We start from the raw sequence: 26,788 nt of genomic DNA, 5'->3' as shown, positions 1-26,788 counted from the left end.
AGTTTTAATACGTTTCTGGAAGAGATCTTGGTTATAAGTTGGGCTTTTATTTTCAAAGTGTTGGCCGTCAACATTGATGACAACACTGTACTAAAAAAGTTCATTGCTGAAATCTGGAAACACAACACTCAAATGATAAGACTCCTAAACAATGTTAGCCAAAACTTATCTGGAAGAGAAATAAAAGACGAAACAATGAAATTATTACCCAGATTGAACTCACTGTACTTTTTCCTTGTGCAATGAGAGATTGTTACTGACGTTATTGTGCACTTAATTTCAGTTTTGCCACTCAAAATGTGAGTCTAGATAATCCTAATTATAAATATTGTTTTCAGCCTGTTTTTCCTCCGTGTTCATAGATCTCAGCTGTTATTTAACGTTTAATGTTGTCCTCGAGTCAAGGAAGGAAGGGAGAGAGGAAGGAAGGACGGAGGGATGGAAGGCAGGAAGAAGGAAGGAAGGGAGAGAGGAAGGAAGGATGGAAGGGAGGAAGAAGGAAGGGAGGGAGGAAGGAAGGAAGGAAGGAAAGAAGGAAGGAAAGGAGGGAGGAAGGAAAGGAGGGAGGGAGGAAGGGAGGGAGGGAGGAAGGAAGGAAGGAAGGAAGGAAGGAAGGAAGGGAGGAAGGGAGGGAGGAAAGGAGGAAGGAAGGAAGGGAGGAAGGAAGAAGGAAGGAAAGGAGGGAGGAAAAAAAAGTTCATTGCTGAAATCTGGAAACACAACACTCAAATGATAAGACTCCTAAACGAGGTTAGCCAGAACTTATCTGGAAGAGAAATAAAAGACGAAACAGTGAAATTATTACACAGATTGAACTCACTGTACTTTTTCCTTAATGACATTATTGTGCACTTCATTTCAGTTTTGCCACTCAAAACATGGTCTAGGTAATCCTAATTATAAATATTGTGGTATAAACATTGTTTTCAGACTGTTTTTCCTCCGTGTTCATAGATCTCAGCTGTTATTTAACGTTTAATGTTGTCCTCGAGTCAAGGAAGGAAGGGAGAGAGGAGGGAGGAAGGAAGGATGGAAGGGAGGAAGAAGGAAGGGAGGGAGGAAGGAAGGAAGGGAGGAGGAAGGAAGGGAGGAAGGAAGGGAGGAAGGAAGAAGGAAGGAAAGGAGGGAGGGAGGGAGGGAGGGAGGGAGGAAGGGAGGAAGGAAAGGAGGGAGGAAGGAAAGAAGAAAAGGAGGGAGGGAGGAAGGGAGGGAGGGAGGAAGGAAGGAAGGAAGGAAGGAAGGAAGGAAGGAAGGAAGGAAGGAAGGAAGGAAGGAAGGAAGGAAGGAAGGAAGGAAGGAAGGAAGGGAGGGAGGAAAGAAGGAAGGGAGGAAGGAAGAAGGAAGGAAAGGAGGGAGGGAGGAAGGAAGAAGGAAGGAAAGGAGGGAGGAAGGAAGGAAGGAAGGAGGGAGGGAGGGAGGGAGAAAGGAAAAGAGGAAGGGAGGAAGGAAGGAAAGAAGGACAGATGAAAGAAGGACAGAGGGAGGAAGGAAGGACAGAAGGAAGGAAGGAAGGGGGATGGGGAAGGAAAGAAGGAAGGGAAGAAAGAGAGAGGAAGGAAAGAAAGAGAGAAGGAGGGAGGGAGGAAGGAAGGAAGGAAGGAAGGAAGGAAGGAAGGAAGGAAGGAAGGAAGGAAGGAAGGAAGGAAGGAAGGAAGGAAGGAAGGAAGGAAGGGAGGACAGAAGGAACAGTCAAAACAGACGGGGTTAAGTGAGTACAACATTAGCATGACAGATAAAAACTAAATTTATGTGCAGCTTTGTGGAAGAAGATGATGAAGAAACAATAAATATGAACAATGGAGTAAAACTGTACCAAAAAAAGTGCACGTCAAGCTTAAATATAACTATAAACTGACATCAAGGCTTTAAGATCTATAATATAGCAAGAAAGTTCCTCCTTCAGCATCTTTTCGAGTGCAGACTCAGAGTTGCTGACACTCCTGCCGGATCGTCTGCCGTGTGACAAACAAGTAAATAAGCTGCTGAGTGTGTGACAGACGGGGCAGCGTGCCTGTTTCACACAGGGCACCAATGAACACCGAGGGCACGTAGAGGACACGCAGCAACACACACACACACACATGAATATAAAAGACTAATAAGCTGCACAACAGAGAGGAGAAGAGGAAGGTTTTTATACCAACCTGATAAATCCAACACATCCTCATAATGAAATAACCATTGCAGAAAGACTCATAAGAGCATCAGAAGTAGTCATATTAATTAATTAACGATGTTTTATGGTGTGACAATGTTGTGGTTTAGTTTAGGCACAAAAACAGGTTGGTTAGGGTTCGGGAAAGGTCGTAGTTTTGAAACGTGGTGTGGGCTAAAACTATATTTGGTAACTTCTGTAAACATCCAAAATAGCCTCCACATGCATCTCTGTTAGGTTGTGGATATTATTTTTTTATATATAGACTTTTTTGGAAAATGTTTTTTTTTACCCTAGATGGGCAAAGAACCATATATGGTAACGTCATTGATCTTGATTTGAGAAAAAGTGATGTAATATCCCCCCAATAACTTAGAATTTCCATGTATTTCAATGAGTGATCTATAAAGGGGTTAAAAAGTTAGATAATCTTCGTCGTCAAGGCAACAGTGAACACGACGACAATCAAAGTTATGTTTCTTCCATCAAATGCAGACATCCACCACAACCCTCCTACTAATGTAAAAAGTCGTATAAAGACGTCATCTGAGAGGTGCGTCACTTTTCTGGGTCATAATTACGATTGTTTGTTTGTTTGTTTATTAATTATATATTTTTTTAAAATAAAAAACACAGTAATGATGAGTACAGAACAATGTGAAGAGGCTTGCAGAGTGGCATTCTCCAAACAAACAAGGATCACAAACACACAATTACAATACAAGAATTCATGCAGGTATACACCAACGGCCACTAGAGGGCGTAAAACGTAACCATAGGAACGCTTTGCTAGCTGAGCTGTTACCGCACATGCTACATAATTGCAACAACCCTGGTTTGACTTCAGCAGAGGACCTTTGTTAAATGTCATTACCATCTCTCTCTTTCTCTCTCTATGCCAGCTAATTTCGAACAAAGAATAACTATACGTCATTTTTGCCGTCTGAATTTTTTAACCCTTCCTGTTGTTTTTCTCTTCTGAGAGCGAGCTGCATAAAAAAAACATAATTACAGAACAAAAGCTTATTAATAAAACTGTCAGGAACTGCTGCATGGATGCAAGTGTGTGTGTGTGTGTGTGTGTGTGTGTGTGTGTGTGTGTGTGTGTGTGTGTGTGTGTGTGTGTGTGTGTGTGTGTGTGTGTGTGTGTGTGTGTGTGTGTGTATGTAAGAGAGTCCCCGTAACCATAGCAACCCCGTCTCTGCTGGCCGGTTGTCACAGGAGACATTTAGAGCAGAGTAGGGGGCAGATGTTTGAGCAACATGTGGCTGTTTTTTTAATGATGTAATATAATGAGGATAATATGATGAGAATTTTGGAGGATTGTGTGTGAGACGTTTATCTTTTTTTTTCTCTCTTTAAAACTTTGGACTGTCTCAAAAAAATCAGGATGGTGAGATCTGGATTTGTGCTCATTGGCAGCTACCTGGGTGGAGAAATAAGGGACCAATCAGAGGTTTGAAGGTGGGTTCAAGAACGGAGGGATGCCTAAACAAACAGAGAAAGAAAATATGCCACAAAATAGCAGCAAGTGTAGAAATAAACTGAAGATGATGCTGCAAAAATATAAAGTTTTAACAACTGTAACATGAGTCTATGACGCCTCAAAATGTCCAGTTTTCTTGCTTTAGTCTTTACGAAACTGAAAACATGCAGCAAACTAAAGAGGGATCATGTTTTTCTTTTCTTTACCCTCAGGCTAGGATCACTATAATGAGTTCATCACACCTGTTAATGCGACTCCACCCTCTGAACACACACAGTTTATAATCCACCTTAACCACAGTGACAACACACGGCTGAAAGCTCACTCATTCATAAAACCACCATACAGTAGTTACTACAGTAGTAACTTCCCATAAAAAGTACTTTAATTACTTATAATTGATTAAGAGAAAGACATGCAATAAAAATGAGTCTTAAGAAGAGATTTTAGACAAGTTTTCATCCAAATAGAGCAAAATTTTAACCCAATTTTTTGAAAAATCTGCAAAAAAATGTAAATTAATCCACATTTCTATCCACTATGTCAGTATTAGGAGTCTGGCTCATCACCTTCACGGCCAAATGACAACAAAAGGCTCAAAGCTCCTTTTCATTCATAAAACCACGACCAGTTTTCATCCAAAGAAAAGGAACATTTTTCATTCATATTTTTTAATCCCTGAAAAATCTGCAAAAGAAAATATGAATGAATGCATCAAGATAAATGGTTCATGGGTGCCGACCTGTGTGAAGAATTAGGCATTGTACGTATTTATCTTTGTTTTAATGCATACATTTGAGGAACATGACAGCTCACACACACACACACACACACACACACAAACACACACACACACACACACACACACAGTCTTCAGTGTCTCTCAGCTGAGTTACGACAAGAATTTCTGACTCTTTAATCACCTAAACTCTCCCTCCCTCCTTCTTTCCTTTCCTTCCTTCCTCCTTTCTTCCATCCTTCTGTCTTTCCTTCCTCCCTCCCGCCCTCCTTCTTTCCTTCCCCCTTCCTTCCTTCCTTTCCTTCCTCCCTTTCTTCCTTCTTTCCTCCCTCCCTCCTTCTCTTTCTTTCCTCCCCCCTACTTTCCTCCCTTCCTTCTTCCCTCTGTCCTTCTTTCCTTCCTTCCTCCCTTCCTCTTTTCCTTTTCTCCTTCCCTCCCTCTCTCCTACCTTCCTTCTTTCCTCCGTCCTTCCGTCCTTCCTTTTCTCCCTTCTTTCCTTTCCTCCCTTCCTTCCTCCCTCCTTTCCTTCCTTCTTCCTTCCTCCTTTCCTTCCTTCCTCCTTTCCTTCCTTCTTCCTCCCTTCCATCCTTCCTTTCTCCCTCCCTCCCTCACACACACAGTCTTCAGTGTCTCTCAGCTGAGTTACAACAAGAATTTCTGACTCTTTAATCACCTAAAGTGACACAATGACCATCTCAAATATTGTGTAATTTGATCTGATTACAGACAATAAAACTCTCACAACTCCTTCATTTTTTTCTGTCATTATGAAAAACGTTAACTGCTAGTAGCACCCGCTAACTCAGCGTCTTTTTTATCCCTTACAAACTGTTCAGGGTCAAATTCGAGAGCTGTAAAAACACCATATACACATTTCTTTAAGCCGAACTTTTCATTATGTGACCCACAGTACACAAAAATGGAAATAAAATGCATCTTTTTTTTAAATTTTGGTGCCACTGATACACATTTATATATATGCAAATGTACAAATTTGACTTGTATCTATTTAAAAAAAATCAGCATTTAAACATGTAATATCCTAATAGTGAATAAATAGTGATTGCGAATGTCTTTTATCCACAAGATGAATCAAACATTTATTAATGACTGATGGGGAAGTTATGACTGTATATTGCTGTAGAGACTAATATGAGCCGTATGTAAGGGTTCAAACTTGATTATTAACTATTGATTAAGGTAAAATATCAGTTAACATGAACACAACGTCAAGCCCAATGAATTAGCAGCTTCGTCAAAATAGAGCGTGACTCATAAATGACTCGAAACAAACAAACAAACAAACATATAAAAATAAATCAGGGGTGTTAACTTGAAGAAGGTTGTTTACAAACACACACACACACACACACAGACGTGTTTACTGTGTATTCACACCGCGTCCAAACCGCAGAGCCTCGTCCCTGCCAGGTGATCGCCCACACACACACACACACACACACACACACACACACACACACACACACACACACACACACACACACACACACACACACACACACACACACACACACACACACACACACACACACACACAGGGGTTGTCCTGGTCCATGTGTTCAGTGTCAGAACGGTGTGTTCTGTTGTTACATCCCTCCTCTCCTCTCCTCTCCTCTCCGCTCGCTCACCACAACACCCCGCCAATAAATACTTGAGTGTTTTTTTGTTTTTTTCACCCCGTCAGCTCTGAACGCAGCCAGATCTCCTCTTTCCTCTCCTCCTCTCCTTTCTTCTCCTCCTCCTCCTCCATCCCTCCATCTGACAAGCCCAGGCCAATCTGTAATTATTAAAAACTGGCCTCATAAAAAGCTTGGGCTCAGTCAGACGATGTCACTATTGAGCTAAGATGTGACAAATATGCAGAGAGTCCAGTGCTTCGTGTCGTCCTCCCGGGTCAAATTGACCCCGTCTGTTTCAACTGTTCCTTCTTTCCTCCCTTCCTTCCTTCCGTCTGTCCTTCCTCCCTTCCTCCTTTTCTCTTTATTTCCTTTTCTCTCTTTCCTCCCTTCCTTCTTTCCTTCCTCCATCCCCCTTTCTTCCTTCCTTCCTTCCTTCCTTCCTTCCTCCCTCCCTCCTTCTTTCCTTCCTTCCTTCCTTTCCTTCCTCCCTTCCTTCATTCCTTCCTCCCTCTTTCTCTCTTTCTTTCCTCCCCCTACTTTCCTCCCTTCCTTCTTTCCTTCTTCCATCCCCCTTTCTTCCTTCCTTCTGTCCTTCCTTCCTCCCTCCCTCCTTCTTTCCTTCCTTCCTTCCTTTCTTCCTCCTTCCTTCTTCCTCCCTTCCTTCCTCCTTTCTTTCCCTCTTCCTCCCTTCCTTCCTCCCTCTTTTCCCTCCTTCCTTCCACCTTTCTCCCTTCCTTTCCTCCCTTCCTACCTCCTTTCCTTCCTTCTTCCTCCCTTCCTTCTTCCTTTCCTTCCCTCTTCCTGCCTTCCATCCTTCCTTCTTCCCTTCCTTCCTTGACTCGAGGACAACAGGAGGGTTAATCTAAATTTCAGATAACAAAGTGCTGGACCAAATAATAAAATAGTGTAAAAGCAAGAAACAAGTCTGCACACTGCAGCTCCCAATGCAGGTCGATTTAATAGAAAACCACTTGTGACGTTTCGAGCTCTTCTTCAGACTCAAAGTAAGTCAAAGCTGTCATTGAGATTTATTGTTCGATTCGAGCTGTGAAAAACCTGCGAATAAAAAAAAAACCTCCTGGAGAAGTTTGAATGTCTCATTTGGGATTTGTAGTTAATCCAGTGAGAACCATCCAAATGTTTTCTGCTCAGCTGCCTGGCAATTTCTACTTTAACAAAAAACTAGATCCAGAAACGCTTCCTTCATACAAATGGGGTTTAGATTATATTTTACAATCTGGAGGGAAATATTTGTAATCCTCAAGTTCAAAGTTCAAAGTATTTTATTTGAACGAGACAGCACAGCATCTTTAGAAAATAGGTAATAAAAGTTAAGAAATTAAGAAATTTACCACTGAAACCTTTGTTAAAACATGTTTTTATATATAATCTGCTGGTTTCCATGTTTAAGTCGAAGCATTGTTTACATTTAAACTCCTGTGTCACAGAAAGACACGATACTGCCAAGAATGAGTTAATATATTTTGGTTGTTAAACATAAAATAAATAATTAAATGTTATGTAACGTTGCAGATATTTGTTAAAACATGAGTTGTGTTAATGCTCAAGAGGATTTCCCACAAAGAGGAGCTGGAAAAACGGTCTATGCAACTACATTTTTTATTATAATTCCCTAAAATTATACTCAATTTAATCAAATCTGATGTAATTCATGTGTTTCCTTTCAATAAAGTTCTCATTTTCCTCATGCTCTCAATTATTTTTGAGTTTCTCTCATACTCAAAATACCAAGAATTTCCCCCCAAACTAATAAAAAAATGCAGTTTATACAGCGTTGTTTTCCTGCTTCCTTGTCTCCTTTCCTTGTTTGTGTCCTTTCCTAACCTGCTCTGGATGCTAACACACTTTACTCTCTCTTCTTTCCTACATCTTAGCCAGGTAAGTCCCCCTACAATGAACTGATATCCCCTTCTTCCTCCCTCTCTCTCTTATTCTCTGATTTAAAACCCTGACTACACACACACACACACACACACACACACACACTCTCTCGCTCCTCTATGTCCGTCATCTGGAAGTGATTGCGTCCACCATTACAGCATGCCTTGGCCGACGTTAAGCGTTTTGGTGTTGACAGCCAGCCTTTTGTCCATTACAGCCCTGAGAGAAAAAGCTCTGGACAGAAACACATTGATAAAACCAGCATGCACTGCGAACACAAGCACACATGATGCGTGTCTGTTAACTCACTCATACCCAAGAACGACACTCAGATTTAAAGCTTTAAAAATAAATATATATATATATCTCAAACACAAGAAACCACCTACATTTACTGATACTTTAATAGGTTTATGTGAAGTTTTTGGCACCTTAAACGTTAATGAATGAACGAATATTGACGCCTAAGCTACAAAATATCTTCTCTTTTAAAAACTACCACTATAAAAGTTCAAATTCAAGAGTGATTTCTGATTTCCACCTCTATGGTTAAGGTCTAACTACTCGATATCTTTTAAGGTATCGACCGAAATCAATCGATACCAAGTAATATCAAAACGTCTCCCAACAAACGATACCTGCAATCGATCCTTTTTGCACCCAGAACTAGAAAATATGACTATTTCTCTGGACTTGTTCACAGCCAATCAACAGCAAGCATTCGTCTCTTTAATGCATCATGTGATTGGTGCACTGCCACAGCAGCTACAACCCGTCTGTGGTGGTGAAGTCGTGGTGAATTTGAGTTAGCGCGCTTAGCAGTTCAGTAGCCAAGATGCCTCCTAAACGCTCTAAAGTGTGTCTACACTACACGCCTGTTACCACGGATACAAGACAGAGACCTACATGTGTTAATGGGAATCTAATGGAGTACTCAATTGGGGTCGGTATCACTTTAAGAGTACTTGGATTGGTGCTGGTATCATCATTTTTTAAACTTTGGTGACTAAAACTATTTCATTAATATTGAGAAAAGTTTACATGATAGTTTAAAGAAATTAACCTTTTTAGCCAACTTCATTCTAACTTACTGGGGGAGATTATGGTCAATAAACCTCATTTAAATGAAATTATACCTCAGTTGATACCTATACCTGTAATTGTGCCGAGAGGACAAAAGGAGGGTTTCAAGCCCAGCAAGCATAGTATAAACATTCAGTTTTGTCAAAATTCAAGATTCACAACTTACAAACTCTGAAGATTATTCTTCTAGAGCAGGATGTTCAAAGACTACTCGCTTAGTTTCACTCAATTCCTGAATGCCATAGCTTGATATTGCTGTTTGACATCCTTCAGACTGACCCAAATACATACAAAAGGTTAATCCTGTTTTTCTGGCATTACTGTAATTAAAAATTCTTATCACATGAGACATGAGCCAAACTAAAAAAATAAGTAGATGTTAAATAAGTTTTTCAAAAAGATGATTTCGGTCAATTTAGGTCATTCTTATCATGCTGACGTTTGTCCAATTGCTAATTTTTGTGATAAGTTTGTTATTAAATCAGCTATTTGACAGTTATTATCCCTCCATCAGGCGGCGGGGCAGCCTGAATCTACTGCACAGACTCTGGCTCCAAATGACATGACAAAAGCAAGATGGCCGCCCCCGGAAAGCAAACATTTTGACTTCACTTTTGCGTAGCTGCAGGAAGTGATGGCATCATTCATATTTACAGCCAATGGTTTCCAGTAAGCTAACGTAGTGGGGAAAAGCATGAAGTAGTAGCATGAAAGGGTTGAGTTAAAGAACTAAAATGAGACTAGCTGGTCCACCTTAAAAAGGTCAGTCCACTTAAAGCGAGCCTGGCTCCGATTGGCCAAATTGGCACGAGCCTAAGAGAAAGATTGATGGATTTTCACAAAGATCCCAAAATTTCCTCCACACTGTGAGAAATAATAAATACCGCCGCAGTCCAAAAGAGTTGAGTAACAGCGGTGATATAATGCAGGAAGAGGCCCAGTGCGTGTAATGATATACTGTACATGTGCAGAACAGCATTTTCTCCCCTCTCCTCCGAGTCCCGACAACTTTTCCAACAAGTGTTTTTATACGGGAGATGTTCCAGTTTGTTCGTTTGTCACGCTTGTAGGACTTTTTTTCTCTTTTGCTCTTGTTTTCTGCCTCACACACACACACACACACACACACACACACACACACACACACACACACACACACACACACACACACACACACACACACACACACAGAGCCCATCTCTCTCTTTGTAGCGCTAACATGAGGACGAGGCATGAGGACAGTGTTTATATTATCTCACAGAGAGCAGATTCCTATCACAGAGGAATGAGACGAGAGGGAGAAAAAAGGGAGGAGGGGAAGAAAAGTTTTTAAAAAAAAGGGGAAATGAAGCAAAAAACTGACAAGAAAAATCAAAATATCTGCTTTTTATTATTATGTTGGGTCTGTTTTCTTGAGGGTTCAGGCTAGGCTGTGTTAAGGTTTTGATTGTGTGTCAAAGAGTCTCAATGGTGGCACAATGTTCAAAGAGCAGATGCCGACTCCATGATGGCAGCAGCATGTCAACACAGCAAGTGAGACTACACACACGCACACACACACACACACACACACACACACACACACAAGGGACAATATAGTTATAGCATTGATGTGTGAGTAACCTTAAAGAGGAAACATCATGCACGTTTACAGGTCTATTTTTATATTCTGGGGCTCTACTGGAATATCTTTGCATGATTTCCAGTTAAAAACTCCTTATTTATTTTATACTGGCTCTTTACGCAGCCCCTCAGTTCAGCCTCTGTCTCTTAATAGGTCGTTTTAGCTCCTGTCTCTTTAAGGCCTCCCTCTGCTCTGATTGGTCAGCTTCCATAAGCCACGTCTCGGCTGATTTCTAAAGGCCATAGCAGCACAATTTCACTTCATTTTCTCGTGCTTTACTCAAAATGGAAACTCCTCAAACAGATTTGTACAGATCTGAGATGAAATCCGATCAGAAATATGAACAACAACATATGAAGCGACCTTAGCAATAAAGGGTATGTGCAACAATCTGATGTCAAGGTAGGGGGGAAAAAACCCAAAATGTCGCAACAGTAGCACTTAGAGCACATTGAAGCTCTTGAGTTTTGACTTGCATGGAGCATTTTTACATACTTTAAGCTAAAGTTTTGGAACTTTGACAGTATTTAACACAGAAATCAAACATTATAACAGCATAAAAATGACAGAACATCACAAAAAGCATCATATGTCCCATTTAACATGTAAATCTGATTGTATACCCTCTAAAAATAAGTCTTCCAGTATAAGAAGCCTTGATTGTAAGTGTCTACATGTCTTCAATATTAGTGCTCATTATCAATTATCTACTTATATACTATACATACTTTCTTTTTAAATTGATTTTATTTCACAGTTTAAACATAAACATTGTACCAGGCGGGGAGTCCCGGTCCTCTGAAATGATGCCAACGCGGAAGTAATTTAAAACTGCATTCTATCAAAAGGCCACCAGGGGGCGACCGTTTTGGTGTCAAAAGGACTTCCGTCTCTATACAAGTCAATGGAGAATTCACCAACTTCTCACTTGCTTTCTAACCTCAGTAAACGTTTTCAAAATGTGTTTATGGTATCAATCGCTAGTTTAAAGCCTTCTTCAATGCAGTATGATGTTCATTTGGGACATTTTGGCCTCCCTGATTTTATATTTGATGATAAAGCAGGGTATGCATTAGGGCGTGGATACGTCGTGATTGGCAGGTTGATTGGTTCACAGGTTCAGGAGGGCGCCTCATGCTCCTCCTGATGCCCATATAAGTAGAATCCCTGTTTTTATTTTTCCCAGCATGCACCTGAAATTTTCAAGATGACGCTGCCCAGATCCGATACTATTGGCCTCCGAGCAGTAGTCCACCAACCAATGGGTGACGTCACGGATGTTACGTCCATTTCTTATATACAGTCTATGCATTGTACACAGTAGATGCAGCAATGAGGTATATCCACATATATATTGTGTTTACTTCAGATTTTCCAACGCTTTGTCCACCCAAAGAATGTGAAACCTCAAAATAACACGATAAAAATTATATATAAGAAACTGATTAATAAGGAAAATAAACTATAGGATATATTTAAAGTATGTTGGTGTATTTGCTTTGTTGAGAGCATTGAGATTTAACAAAGATTTAACAGTACAGTTTCCTTAATTAGAGACCACAGTGGATAGTCCATCAATCAATTAGTCGACTGACAAAAAAGTGACTAACTACCATTTCAATAATTGATTAAATGATTCTTTTTCAGAGCTAAAAAAGCCACGACAACAACAACATTATGAAGTTTTTCTGCTTTTCTTTAACATGAATGAAACTAAACTCATTTTGGACGTCAAGCTGAAACATCAGATGAAAGAAAATTATATAACTCGTCTCTATCTCTCCTCAATTTGATCTTCCCATGCTTCATCTGTCTCTCTCTCTTCCTTTCTTATCTATCCTACTTCCTTTTCCCCAATCTCCCCTTTTTACTCCCTCTCACACTCCTCCTCCTCCTTACTCATTTTTATTCCCGTTTTCTTCTCTTCCTTCCTTCTTTCTACCCTTCCCTCTCTCTGCTCTGTAATTCCCAATCTGACTAACTCGATAGTACAAATCCCTGAGACTGTGTGTGTGTGTGTGTGTGTGTGTGTGTGTGTGTGTGTGTGTGTGTGTGTGTGTGTGTGTGTGTGTGTGTGTGTGTGTGTGTGTCACATTCCTGTCCATACATTCGTTCATATTCCCAGGCAGCGGTCCCCACGGGACGTCTATAAGACTACATGTTCAGCTAAGTGTTTATATGTCTGTGTGTAGGTGTGTGTGTAGTTGTGTAGGTGTGTATATGTGTGTGTATGTGTGTGTATATGTGTGTGTGTGTATGTGTGTGTAACAGCAGCTTCGACTGTTTTCACAAGCCGCCGCCTTCATGCCGTTTGACAAATCGGTGCTGATATTAGAAAAAGAAATACAACATGAAGTTCACAGTGGGACTACGGGAGGGCGAGAGACACTGGGAGACAAGACACTAAAAACAAACACACACACACACACACACACACACACACATAGGGTGGATGGGTGTCATGGAAACGCGTCCGACCCAAAATAAAGTGCAGCTGAGATAGGGGAACAGTGATCAAAATGAAGGGAGAAGAGTTTTATCCCCTTTAGCTGTAAGAGAGAGAGAGAGAGAGAGAGTGTGTGTGTGTGTGTGTGTGTGTGTGTGTGTGTGTGTGTGTGTGTGTGTGTGTGTGTGTGTGTGTGTGTGTGTGTGTGTGTGTGTGTGTGTGTGACACCAGGCTTTCGGCCAAGACAGGAAGTTGTTAGTAGTTTTCCCCCTTCTCTCTTTTACCTGAAACCTTGACTTGCTCTCTCATTTTCTAGAGTACAACAGCTCTTTCTCTTTCTTGGTTAATTTCCTCATTTGTACACACTCACACTCTCTCTCTTTCACACACACACACACACACACACATTTCACTTTCTCTCTCTTTCTTTTTTCTCTCTCTCTCTCTCTCCCTCTTTCAGTAATTAATGACCACAAAAACCACTATGGGCCCCAGACCTCCACCTTCAACTAATCCCAACTTCTAGGAACTAATGATACACACACACACACACACACACACACACACACACACACACACACACACACACACACACACACACACACACACACACACACACACACACTTGTTATGAGACTAAGAAAAATGCCCACGATGTCCAAAGTGAAAACACTTGCAGCTCCAACAGAAACATTCAAATGTAGTACATCTACTGTATTATGGTTTTTCTCACTGGTCGTAGTAGAAGTAAAAAAAACAACCAAAAAAAGGATCCAAAAGTCAAAGCTGCACTTATATCCATTCATTATGTTTTATCAGTCGAACTTGTAAAGTATTGTATGTGTATCCAAAGCCTGATGTATCTTATTCCTCTGTGCTGTAGATCTCCATTGTTGTAATGTAAAATAGTAAAAATGCGATAAGATAAAAACCCTGAGACACTACTGAGTTGTACTACACTGTAAATTCCTCAAATAACTTTAATACTTAATCAAATTTAATGAATTTCAACACATGAAATTATCATTAAGTTAATAGCAAGTTAGTTTTCACACTATTCTGCAGCCAAACTAGCAGAAAATGTGTTAATTTATGTGTTAACTGCAATAAACGCCAAAATTTGTCTCAATTTTTCACCAGTTGACCCAACAACCAGAACACAGCTGTCTCCATTTGGGGTTTTGACACTTCAAATGTCTCGTTATAGATGTTTAAATATTTCCATTTAGTGTCTACAGGCCATAAACAGACCATTTTCAGACTGTTGGCACATTTTATGCTCTGAAACTCAGCTGTAGCTTGGGGCTTTCACTCCTGCCAACATTTGCCGACTGATCGACAGAAAATTAATCAAAAACAAACACTGAGGAAAATAATTTTGTTTGTCGCGCCCGTCGTCTCGAATGTGGGGATTGTTTGTCGTGTCTCACTGTAAACTGAATATTTTGGGATTTTGGACTATTAGTCAGACAAAACAAAGACATTTGGAGCTCTAACAAAAGTATAAAGGGTGTTTATCACTATGTTCTTAATATTATTTAATCAAAAATGAAAATAATTGTTAGTTAGTTTCAATCCTAATTTGACGTTTTTGATGTTTAAGATTGTTACAAATTTTATATATTTGAGAAAAATGATGAAAACTGAGTCTGAATTTGATGTATTTGTCTTTTAAGAGAGTTGCGTTGTCACGTGTAATTGATCATTAACTAAATGAAATTGATTGATAGTTGTGGCTGATTTATGCATCATCCTCAGTTTGTAATGATAAGTTTTAAGGTGTTTGTTTGCTGTGGTCCAAATCAGTGAATGAGTCGGTAAACTAACTAATTTTCCTCTTGGTTTGGTTTCTTTTCACTAGGGCTGGGTATCAGTACTCAATACTTTTAAGGTATCGACCGAAATAAATCGATACCAAGTAGTATCTAAACGTCTCCCGTCAATCGATACCTGCAATCGATCTATTTGTATGGACTTGCTCACAGCCAATCAACAGCAAGCATTCTTCTCTTTAATGCATCATGTGATTGGTCCACTGCCACAGCAGCTACAACCCGTCTGTGGTGGTGAAGTCGTGGTGAATTTGAGTTAGCGTGCTTAGCAGTTCAGCAGCCAAGATGCCACCTAAACGCTCTGAAGTGTGTTTACACTACACGCCTGTTACCACGGATACAAGACAGAGACCTAAATGTGTTAATGGGAATCTAATGAAGTACTTAACTGGTATCAGTATCGCTTTAAGGGAACTTGGATTGGTACTGGTATTGTAATTTTAAAAAAAATACCCAGCCTTACTTTTCACACAGAGAAAAACCCAATCAAACCAAAACGCTTCACTAAAAAACACTTCAGAACTTTCTCTTGGCTTATTGGACCGATGTGTCTGCAGCCAGAACAAGAGCGTAAACCAACAGGAAGAAGGTCCTGAAGAGGGTCAATTAGTCAATTACAACGTAGTGTTTTGTGTTTGGAATTTCGGATGGGACCGGACCGAGACCAAAGGGTGCTCAGACCTGCTCAAATGAATCTTGAATGGGGGAAATGAACCAGAATCTGATTGAACCGGACTAAGAAACTGCAGTGTCTAATGTTAAAACGTTGCTTCAGAGGCTTTTCTAGACTCAAAACTGAAACTGCACTTCGTTAAAAAAGGTCAAATTTACCTAAATATTGATGCTAAATATCATCTATCAGCAGCATAAGTGTAATAATATCTGTATCAGTGCACAGTTGACCCTCAAAACATTAAAGAGCTTCTGTTAAACAGCTGATTTGGATCCTTATCAAACCTCAGTGGTGATTCATCAGGTGACTGGACAATGCAGACAAATATCAGACTTCTTAAATCCATAAATCTTTTCAGCAGAAACAGATAAAAATCTTATTTCAGGAAAACGTTATTGTTTTAATGACTGATTCAACTTCCAGCAATTCTTCTGAATTTTAAGTTTAAAAACTAAACCAGGCTGATTTTTCTTTTTTTTTTAAAGCACACAAAAGTCCTTCTCCTGCACTGTGTTGGAGTGAAGTTTGCGGGCACTGCAGCTGCCCTCTGAATCACCGCCTGTAGGAAGAGAGATGGTGGGGGAGGAGGAAGAGGAGGAGAAGGAGGAGGAGTGGAGAAGTGGAGGGAGGCCAGTGAACATTTTGACACTGAAAAGATGTTGGCCTGCATTAGTGATTGAAGAGAAGACAACAAAAAAGCATCTCCAAAATGAGCGCCGGGATGTCCAAGCTCTTGCATCGCCATTAAATGCATCATTTTGTGGAGGTTAGAAACTGGATATAGCTGCAAAAGATCAATTCAAAACAAGTTTCCAAAGCTGTTTTTGGAGTTTTTCTACCTAATGCATGTCGCTGTTTGTCAAAAGCATGCAGAGAAGTGTTGGAGGATAAAAAAGAAAAAAGGAAAAGAAGTGAGAAAGGAAAGGAGAGGGGGAATTACAGAGGGGCCAACAGGGAGGGACACTGAGTCATGAGGTTGACGTCCACCCGTGGGAACGAGGGAGAGGAGAGAGAGACAGAGAGAGAGAGAGAGGGAGGACGGGAATTAGTGAGAGAAGAGAAAGAGAGAGATTTAAAGCCTGTTTCTCATCTCCTCATCAACCATTTGATTTTCATAACAGGCTTTTGGAAGCAAATCAGTAGTTTAAAGTTGAAGGAAAAGCAACAAGTGATCACTACCAACAACCAAAGAAGGGAAAAACTGATATTCTTATTTATTAGTGTTTCATGTTTAATGCATTCCTGTTGATAATAAGTTGCTCATAAGTTTCAAACTAAACACACCACTTTTGGTCAGTTGCACCATAGAAACTTGAACTAAAACTGAGTCATCTGTAACCAACACATTGCTACAGAGAGTGACGTTTCATCTTGTGCAACACTCAGGTAAAGACACGTCAAACTGGTAACCAACAACAGACTGTTTAAGTCAGAAAAGTGAATTATTACAGGTTAAAGGTGCAGTGTGGGGGGATTTAGTGACATCTAGTGGTGAGATTGCAGATTGCAACCAACCGAATATACCACCCCTTCCTCTTTAAAGCACGTAGGTCAATCTACGTTGGCTGCAAACTCACAAAAAAACACATTTTCCAAAGCCAGTGTTTGGTTTTGTCCATTCTGGGCTACTGTAGTAACATACTGGTACAACATGGCGAGCTCCATGGAAGAGGACCCGCTCTCTACGTGGATATAAAGAGCTCATTCTTGCACTGTGCAAAACATTTCTCTGCATCGCCAGGTACGGCTGACCCATTGTCGCTAGCTTCGGGGGCTAACCTCGTTCACTTTCACAGCAGTTGGGGAAACGACAGACGAGATTTTTCTTGGTCTTGAGAATGATAATGGTAAATGGTAAATGGATTGTGTTGTACTTAAATATCGCTTTTCTAGTCTTTCAACCACAAGTCAAACTCACATTCGTAAACTGATGGCTGAGGCTACAACGCAGGGTGCCAACCGGCTCATCTGGAGGAAACTAACACATTCATACACACCGTTAGCGCAGCTATCGGGAGCAATTTGGGGTGAAGTATCTTGCCCAAAGACACATCGACATGAGGACTCAAGAAGCCGGGAATGGAACCTCCGATCTTCCGATAAGTGGTCGACCCGCTCTACGTCCTGAGCTGCATTGGACTGTCCTGTCCATTTACAGCCAGTATAACAACTCTGTCATATTATATGGGTCAGTCAATTGTCACATTTGTTGTTAGACTTGTAACACCTCAATTTTTTATGTTTTTGTTTAGTTTTTGTCTGTATTTGTCTGTTTTTCTTTACTCTTAAGTTTTTATGCTTGTATGTCTCACCAAAGGAAGGCCACCCAACGAGCCCTTATGGGTTTTATTGGCTCATTTTTGTTACGTTTTTCTTACTTTATGTGCAATAAATAAACAAATAATTCCTCTACTGTGCTCACATTCACCGTCACTTTTCAGTCAACTACTCACTCGTTATTGCCAACACATTTCACATTGCCCCATTCCTTAAAACAAAGAGTTTCCCAAGTAAAAACACAATGGTTGACTCATGTTTTGGAGCCAGTGCTGCACAGAAAGACCCCCAAATGCTATTTATTTCCAAAATAATGGAAATTTCGCATTATTTTTGGCATTAAAATCAAGATTTCGTTGTCCTGGTGGGGGTTTCTCGATGGGGAAACACTGCTATAACTCCCAAAGTACGTTGAGCTTATAACAAGGTGGTGGAATACATTGCAGGAGTTGTTGTGCTTTACTACTCAGTTCATGATTTACCACCAGAATGACCTTTACGCCACCTCCAGAGAGCTCACATTAACACATTATGGAGTATTTATTCAGTTTTTCCAGTAATAAACCTCTTTATTCGTAGCAGAGATGGATTCTCGTCTTATAAGAGGTTGAAGTTGGTACAGAGCTCGTTCCCCGTGCCCACTCGCTGATGAAATGATGGATTTCTGCTCGTATGATGGATGAACGGCAGCTCTCCAAAGAAGTTTCTGCTCCGTCTCTCCAAAACCACACAGCTCTACATCGAAGCCCAAAGCAAACATTTTTTTCCGAAACACATCAGTTGTTATGAACTCGCCAAACTTGCAGCAACAAAAAAAAAAAAGGCGTTAATCTGTGTGTCAAACTGCCATAAATGTCCCGCTTATAAACTTTGTCTCAATTTTTCAAAACTGATGACCCAAAACACCAAAGAACAAGCAGCTGCCTCAAGTGACCCCGTATGGATGTTTACATTTTCCTAGGCGGCGTGTTCAAGCCATTAATGGACCGTTTGAGATAATGCTGAGTCATTTTATGCTCTGAAACTCGACTGTACTGCAACATTTCTTTCACTCCTGCCAACATTTGATGAATTAATCAAAAACAAAACACTGGAAAACAATTTGAGGAAAGTGATTTATCAAGAAAAAGTGCCAATTGTTTATTGCTTCCATCGCCTCAAATGTGAGGATTCATTCATCATATATCAAACTGTTTGGATTTTAAACGTCACAATGAGCTCTACAAGATTATAAAAGGGCATTTTTAACTATTTTTTAACATTATTCAATCCAAAATGAGAACAATTGCTAGTTTCAGCCATAATTTGATGTCTTTATATGTTTAATATTGATGCTAATTTAATATATTTGGGTTTTTACTGTTGTTAGGAGGGAAAAAAGCCATTTTAAACCGTCACCTTTTAGACTGTTGATCAGACAAATTGAAGATGAAGATTTCGCAATGAGCTCTAAGAGATTATAAGGTGTATTTTTAACAATTTTCTAACATTATTCGATCAAAAATGAAAAAAATTGTTGGTTTCAGGCCTAATTTGATGTATTTATATGTTTAATATTGCTGCAAATTTAATATATTAGGGATTTTACTATAATTAGGACAAAACAAGCCAAGGTAAATCATCACCTTTGGCTCCAGGAACTCGTGACGGACATTTTTTTAGTTATTCTTTATATATTTAATGGATTAAACAATTAGTAAGATGCTGCCTGATATCATTAGTTGTAGAGCAAACTATGTTAGGAAAGACTTTTCTTTGGAGGGGTTCAAAATGGTCAAAAACTTTAAGGAATGTGGATTATATTTTTTGTTATTTCCTCAAAGCAATATCACAGATTTCCTCCTATAAATGACCCGATTGAGTCATGCAAAGAATCAAAACCTTTTTCTATTAAAAGTTAATCCAACGATATTGTGATTTTAGTTGAAGCAGAAAAAAGGGGACCGCAGCGCTCTCCAGGTGACCTAAAACTTAAAGCTTGTGGCACTTCCTGTCAGTGATGTCACAGATGGCGTTTTCCTGCAGCTGCTAAAAATGCGATTGCACTTGCTGTGACATCACTGACTGGGATTTTGGGAAACGAAGCGTGTTTAACAAGCTCAAACCACACAGAGAGAGAGAGAGAGAGAGAGAGAGAGAGAGAGAGAGAGAGAGAGGAGATGCAGATGTGATTCCCTTTTGTGGATTCACCCTTTAAAACAACTCACCCTCCACCTCCAACAAGCTTTCAACCGTCCCGCCTCTGCTGGGATCGAGCAGGGGAACATTTTTGTTACAACAAACTGCAGCAACAAAAAAAAAAAAAAAAAAAACCAGAGCCTGTTAAAATCAGTTTTTTTGGGGTCAAAGGAAGAATGTGGTTTCCCAGAGAAGCTCGAAAAAGAAAAAACACTAAACTTCGGTTCCCAGTCACATATTTGGGATGCTCCTGCCCCACTTTTAAGGGTCAACAACAGCAGCTAAAAGAGAGAAAACGGCAGGAAATAAACCCAAAAAAATGAGATATAGAGGAGGTGTTGCAGGGGACAAATCTCTCAAGTTCAAGAGTGACAGCTTCCAATGGAAAGACGACACACACACACACATGCTGTCACGCTATCAATCTCACACATCCTCTTCCTCTCTTTATCAGCGAGACCCTTCCCTTCCTTCGCCTCGGGGTTGGAGGAAACCGAGCTGTGCCGATCCCCCTCGGGCGCTTCTCGGCGCGTCGAGGCCCCCTGAACGCAGCTCGGGGAGATCCGACTCCTGAACAAACTCTCTCAATCTCGTGGTGGAAAAAATCCCCTCATCCAAAAAGCCTGGAACATGTGTTTCACCGTAGCCTTATGCAACACTGACCGAGTTTCACTTTTCTTTTTTTGGCAGGTGGAGGGGGGGATTGTCAGCGGTTGTTATTGGAGGGAAAGCACATATCCGCTAAAGAATTCAGTTTTAAAACCACCAGATTGATTAAGAAACTTTAACAATGTTGTTTTCATGCTTAGTCAAACCTTCACTATGATGATGATGATGATGATGATGATGATGATGGTGGTAGTCGTATTTATTTATTTTGGGTGATTTATAACAACTTTAAAAAAGGTGCTGATGAACAAATCCAGACAGATTAGACACTGAAATGAATCATGTGACACAATAAAAACTTTATATCTCACCTTTTTAGTTAGTTTGTAATAAATAGAGGAGAAGCTTGGTTGCTAGAAGAGGAAAGAAAAGGAGGAACACTCATCACCTCTGAGCTGATTTATTAAAAAAAGGGTCAATGTTACTTAATAGCTACAGAAGGTGGACAAAGAAAAGAGCGCCACCTATAGAAACGTCATCAAGCACGACATCCAAGAACTATCCACACTGTTTGAGTTACAGGCTGATTTGGTTGTAATTTCATTTGAGCAAAAATGCCAAATATTTGATGGTTCGAGCTTCGTACATATGTATCGTCGCTGTTTGGGCAGAAACTTTGTATCTCCATATTTCGTCACTTGTACATTTTTTTCATAATTCAATGTTATTGGTCACCCTTGATGTCTGTCTGTGGGTTTCATGGGTTTTATGGATATTTAACCGATGAAACGTATTAAAAAAAGAGCTTGTTACTGCATTGGATCCATTGGATTTTGTTCATTTTCTGAAAAGGAACAGTTTTGGGCATCCAAGGTTTGCAGCCGACAGCGACAATATTCAATTAAGTTATGTTTATATGGCACCAAATCACAACAGAAGTTATTCATATGAGAATTTGGCACGTTTCTTGGTCTTAAATTATAGCTATTTGAACATTTTAGTGTTTAGGACTTAATGTCTTGTGTACTCTACAACATAATGATTGTTATTTATGACACTGATTAAATAAATAATCACTAGAAGAGACCCTAACCCCTTTATCGGGTTCTTTTCACCCTATTAAACCATAAAATGCACCTGTATCCATGGTTACCACTGAGCATTACAGCAGAAACATCCTTTTACTCTATAAAACTATAATAAAACTTCTCTATTATTGTGCATGATATCGCCCTAAATAGCTGAATATCTGCACAGGTTTGCCTTCAGGCACCACACAGAAACTCAGTGTGGGAATACACACACATATATATTTATATATATATATATATATATATATATATATATATATATATAATAAAATATCCAGGTAGGTTTCTTTAGAGATTCATGCACAAGCTTGTAGTTAACCTTTGTGTCGTCGTCCTCCCGTCTGTTTTGACTGTTCCTTCTTTCCTTCCTCCCTCCTTTCCTTCCTTCTTCCTTCCTCCCTTCCTTCCTTCATCCCTCCTTTCCTTCCTTCTTCCTCCCTTCCTCCTCCCTTCCTTCGTCCTTTCCTTCCTTCCTTCCTTCCTTCCTTCCTCCCTCCTTTCCTTCCTTCTTCCTCCCTTCCTTATTTCCTCCCTCTTTTCCTCCCTTATTCCTCCCTTCCTTACTCCTTTACTTCCTCCTTTCCTTCCTTCCTCCTTTCCGTGCTTCCTTCCTTCCCTCTTTCCTTCCTCCCTCCTTTCATTCCTTCTTCCTCTCTTCCTTTCCTTCCTTCCTTCCTTCCTACCTTCTTCCTACATTCCTTCCTTCCTCCCTCCTTTCCTTCCTTCTACCTCCCTTCCTTCCTCCCCTCCTTCCTCCTTTCCTTCCTCCCTTACTTCCTCCTTTCCTTCCTCCCTTCCTTCTTCCTCCCTTCCTTCCTCCTCCCTTTGAGGACAACAGGAGGGTTAAACTGGTTTAAAAGGCATTAAATCATATTTATTCTTATTTTACGCTTTTCCAGCAACATTATAACACCTTCAGTTTAGTGTTTGATTCATTAGAAGCAAATAAAAACCTTTAATATTTATCAATGGGAGGATGTAAGTGTTGAGAATGAAGCAGAGGAGAGTTAAATTAAGCTTTAAAGTGAAAGACAGAAAAGAGCAGAAATCTTATTATTTTAGTAAAATGTAGATCAGGGTCTCCCATCCTTTCTGAGACAGTAGGAGGTAAAAGAGAGAGAGAAAGAGGGGGTAGAGTGAAGATGATGATGATGAAAAGAGGAAGGCCCAGGCCAGCTCTATTGATTATTTAGCTGTGTGCTTCTTCTTCTTCTTCTGCCCACATGTTAGTGATACTGTACGCTGCCACCAAAAACCCACACAGAATGTAGAGAGGAGAGAGAAAGAAGAGTGAGGATCTTTTGTGTACTTTGTGTATCTCTCTCTCACACACTCTCACACACACACACACACACACACACACACACACACACACAGAGAGACAGAGAGGCCGACACATGGGTGAGTTCCTTTTGGAAAAGTAAACTAAAGGGCGAGCTGCGTTTTGTTTTATCTGTCTTCCTCTCATCGTCTTTCCAGCTCTACATCTGGGCTGCGTTTAGAGGGACTTTCTCATGTACTGTACGTGCACGCACGCACACACACACACACACACGGTTTGTACAGTTACCCTTTTTAGGATATCACATCGACTTCCATTGATTGTGGAAAGTTAGAAAGCAGGACCTCAGAAATGACGTTTTGCCCTATTTGTCCCCATTAGATCAGTGTTTATACCACACGAGGTCCCCAAGAGGTAGGGAAAACACACACACACACACACACACACACACACAAACTGCTGACAGCCTCGTAAACTCGTGCTCACACAGCCGGCTCGCCTTTATTCATTTGCTCGACGATCTTGAGCTGTAACGCAAACAAAAACTAAAAAAAAAAAAAAAAAAAAAAAACCCACCTGCGATCATTTTGTGCAAAGTTTGCAGAGTGAAACAAGTCGGAGGGCGCACCAAACTTCCCATCATGCATCAGATCTGTTGTCAAATAAAGGTGGATATGTGTCCTTGTGGCACAGAGCTCATCCACTTGAATAAAAGCATTGATTCAACTCTTTAAAGGTGTTGTTGTGGTATTGATATCATCGTGCTGTAGGTTAACACAGGATAATGTATCACAGAGCAGCTTCAGATCATTGATGCTTATTGTGAGATTTCATCATGTGTGAAAGTCTGAAATTATGACATTGCTTGCTTTTGGAAACCGACCCGACCAGCCGGCCAAGAATCCATCAAAACTGTCTGTCAGCAAGACGCAAGAGTGTCTGATTCAGTGGAAGTTTCTCTTTGAAAGTGTTTCAGATAATTAGGAAAAGTACAACAAGGCTTTGAAAGTTTGCAAAAGTGGAAAAACAGCTTTGAAAATCACCCGTGGAATGAAAAGCTTGTGGAAATCTGCAGTTTTTTCATTATTTTAGTAGATTTTCTTGATTTAGCAACACCACAAAACACACACACACTAATGGAAATCAAAAAGTTAGTCCTCTGGGATGTTTGTGCCTCCGAGAATCCCAAAAAGACAAGTTTAAATCCTATAACATCACCCAAAATATTACCCTTAAAGTCATCTGAAACTCTCCTAACTTTAAAAACTCCCTCCAAAAATGTTTTAATAAGCTCAAAATACTGAAGAATATAGAAGTTTAACTGCTGGACACGAGATGTTTGTAACAGAAAAGTGAAATCTCAGTGTTTAAAGTTTCCACATTACACCTGTATAACCTGTCACCTGCATACTGGACTCTGATTGGCTCCAAACTAGCTGTGACGTCACACATCTTGCTCATCACCAGAAGCACAGTGACGCTCAAATAAGTGAAATACCAAGAAGCAAAACACATTTTTAGCAGCTTAAAAGCAGGAATTTAAGTTTAAAGTGAGTGACAAGAGCATCACCTTGAATCTAAACTTTCTTTAACCTCTTTAACCCCCAAAAGACTGAGAGATTATGTAAGCAGGGAGTTAAAAGAAAAAGGAAATACTACACATGAGGAGGAGTTGTAGCAGTGACAAAAGGGACAAAAAAAAAAAGAAGTGACAGGTAGACAGACTAAACTCTAAAACACGCATGACATCTCTACAATCACACCGAGCTCACATTCCTCTCTCCACACCCACAACGTGATGCCTTCAGGAGCAGCTTTGTAAAACCTGCACGCCTAAAAAAAAAAAAGCCCAAAAAGCCACAAAACGATCACTGAGACAAGAAAAAAGTGAATTTATAGTCCAAAAAAAGGTGTAAAAGGTGTTTAAAACTGTAAAAACACTGAAGAATAACAACCAATAACTTCATAACATCATTCTCACAACTATTATTAACATGCTCGTGCTTTAATTACTAAAGTAAAGCAGGCTGAGGCAATTCAATGTCTTTCTCTTCCACTTGTTCATGTGCCAAAATCTAATATTTAATGCAGCAACTGAAAGCAGGACACCTCTCTCTCCAGCTGATAATAACAATCCCTCCACTAATAAATAAACCTCTCACTTGCTCACACCTTAATTAATATCTTAAGGTGCACATACTGAGAAGGTGACCCCCTCTGTTTGCAGCCATAGAGACTCATGTAGATGGTGATAAAGCAGAAATTAACCACAAATCCCTCCAAAAAAAAGACGAAAAAACATGAATTTGAGCCCATTTCCTAAAGTTTGACACTCGCACCAGCCTATAAAATCTACTTCAACTCCACTCCTGCAAAATGCAAGCTGTGTAAAGTGACTCCAGGTGTTTTTTTGGAGGGGTGTGCATGAGTATAGTGGTGTATGTGTGGGTGTTTTAATTTCCTCCTTACTTCTCGGTGGAGGTTTGCTGACCAGCTCCGCTACGTGCCTCTGCAGCCGGACCAGTCTGCCCTGCAGCGCTCCTGAGCGGTGGCACACGGACACCAGCTCTCCCTCCAGCTCCTCCAGGATGCTCACCGAGTGCCGGGACAGATCCGAGAGCTGCCGGAGCACCGAGGACAAGGTGAAGCCACACACGTCCGCCAAGTCCCCGAAAACCTCCGTTGGCAAGCTCCTACCATCGGTCTTGCACACATCTTTCGGAAGTATCGTCCGCTTGCAAAAAGGCATAATTCCTTCTCTGCTTTCCCCCCTTCTGCAAAAATAATAATAATAAAAATAATAATAATAATATCAAACTCCGCAGATTATGTCAAGTTATATTCCTGTGGTCCTTCTCTCTCCCCGCTGGCACACACACACATGCTATGGATCCTGCGGGAGGAACAACTCCGCCGCTGTTGGAGACGCTTGGAGCGAGTTGTGCGTCGCGCGCCTCATTGTTTTTTTGACTGCGAGCTTTTCCCCTTTTTTTTTTTCTTTTTTTTTTAGAGGAGTCTCAGCTGCTCAGGAGGATCGCTGTCAACTCACACCAGAGTGTAGCAGACATGACATCCGGTGTTTAAACTTTCAAAATCATAGCCTTAAACCCCAAAATGCTAATATCAGTGCGTAAATGTAGATTATTCTTAATTAAAGAGGTTAAAATTGAGAGGATGAGCTCTGAAAATCACTGGCTGTGATCTAATTAACTTCTGTTTTATTTATCATATTTTATTACATGAAAGCTGAGGATATTCTTCACCTTCTTTATTATTAGTTTTCCCTCCTTTCTTCTATTTATAAGAATATCTACATGCAGCAGGAATACATGTAGGCTACCCAAAGTTGGACTCAGACTCATTAAATGTGATATTATGTTTATTCCTGTTATATCTGCTATGCTATTGAATGTGTTTCTAACTATAACCTACAGTACTTTAAATGTACGTCCATTAGCTGCATGTATTTTAGGACCCAATTTAATATTATTTATGCTTTTTGTAACATTTTCCTGCCAAATTAAATGCACCAGTGTGGATAATAAGATTTTTCCAATCTAATAAACGTCATAAGACTAAATAAAACTTTTAAAGGTCACTTTAATCACGTTGGCTACAGTCAAGAAAACATAAGCAAGCATATATAAATAGATTAAACTGGCAAAATCGCCTTTTTTAATGAAGTTAACCACTATTTGCCATCTTTTAAGTGTTTTTTAATGTATATTTTTAAGTGCATAAATGTAGCCTATACATGATTTTATGGAGTCA

At 40.1% G+C, this 26,788-nt stretch overlaps 1 protein-coding gene across 1 annotated transcript in view; it reads right to left on the bottom strand.

The window, feature by feature from the left end:
- The window catches only part of nhsl2 (NHS-like 2), a 186,041-nt gene extending 160,275 nt beyond the window's left edge, over positions 1–25,766 (bottom strand). The window contains exon 1 of the mRNA XM_062444944.1: positions 25,487–25,766. Coding sequence (XP_062300928.1) covers positions 25,487–25,766 — 280 coding nt within the window. The remainder of the gene's footprint in view (positions 1–25,486) is intronic.
- Between the last annotated feature and the right edge of the window lie 1,022 nt (positions 25,767–26,788).

Source organism: Scomber scombrus, chromosome 23 (assembly GCF_963691925.1).
Source record: "Scomber scombrus chromosome 23, fScoSco1.1, whole genome shotgun sequence".
Lineage (NCBI taxonomy): Eukaryota > Metazoa > Chordata > Actinopteri > Scombriformes > Scombridae > Scomber > Scomber scombrus.
This window is presented reverse-complemented; position numbering and strand designations above follow the sequence as displayed.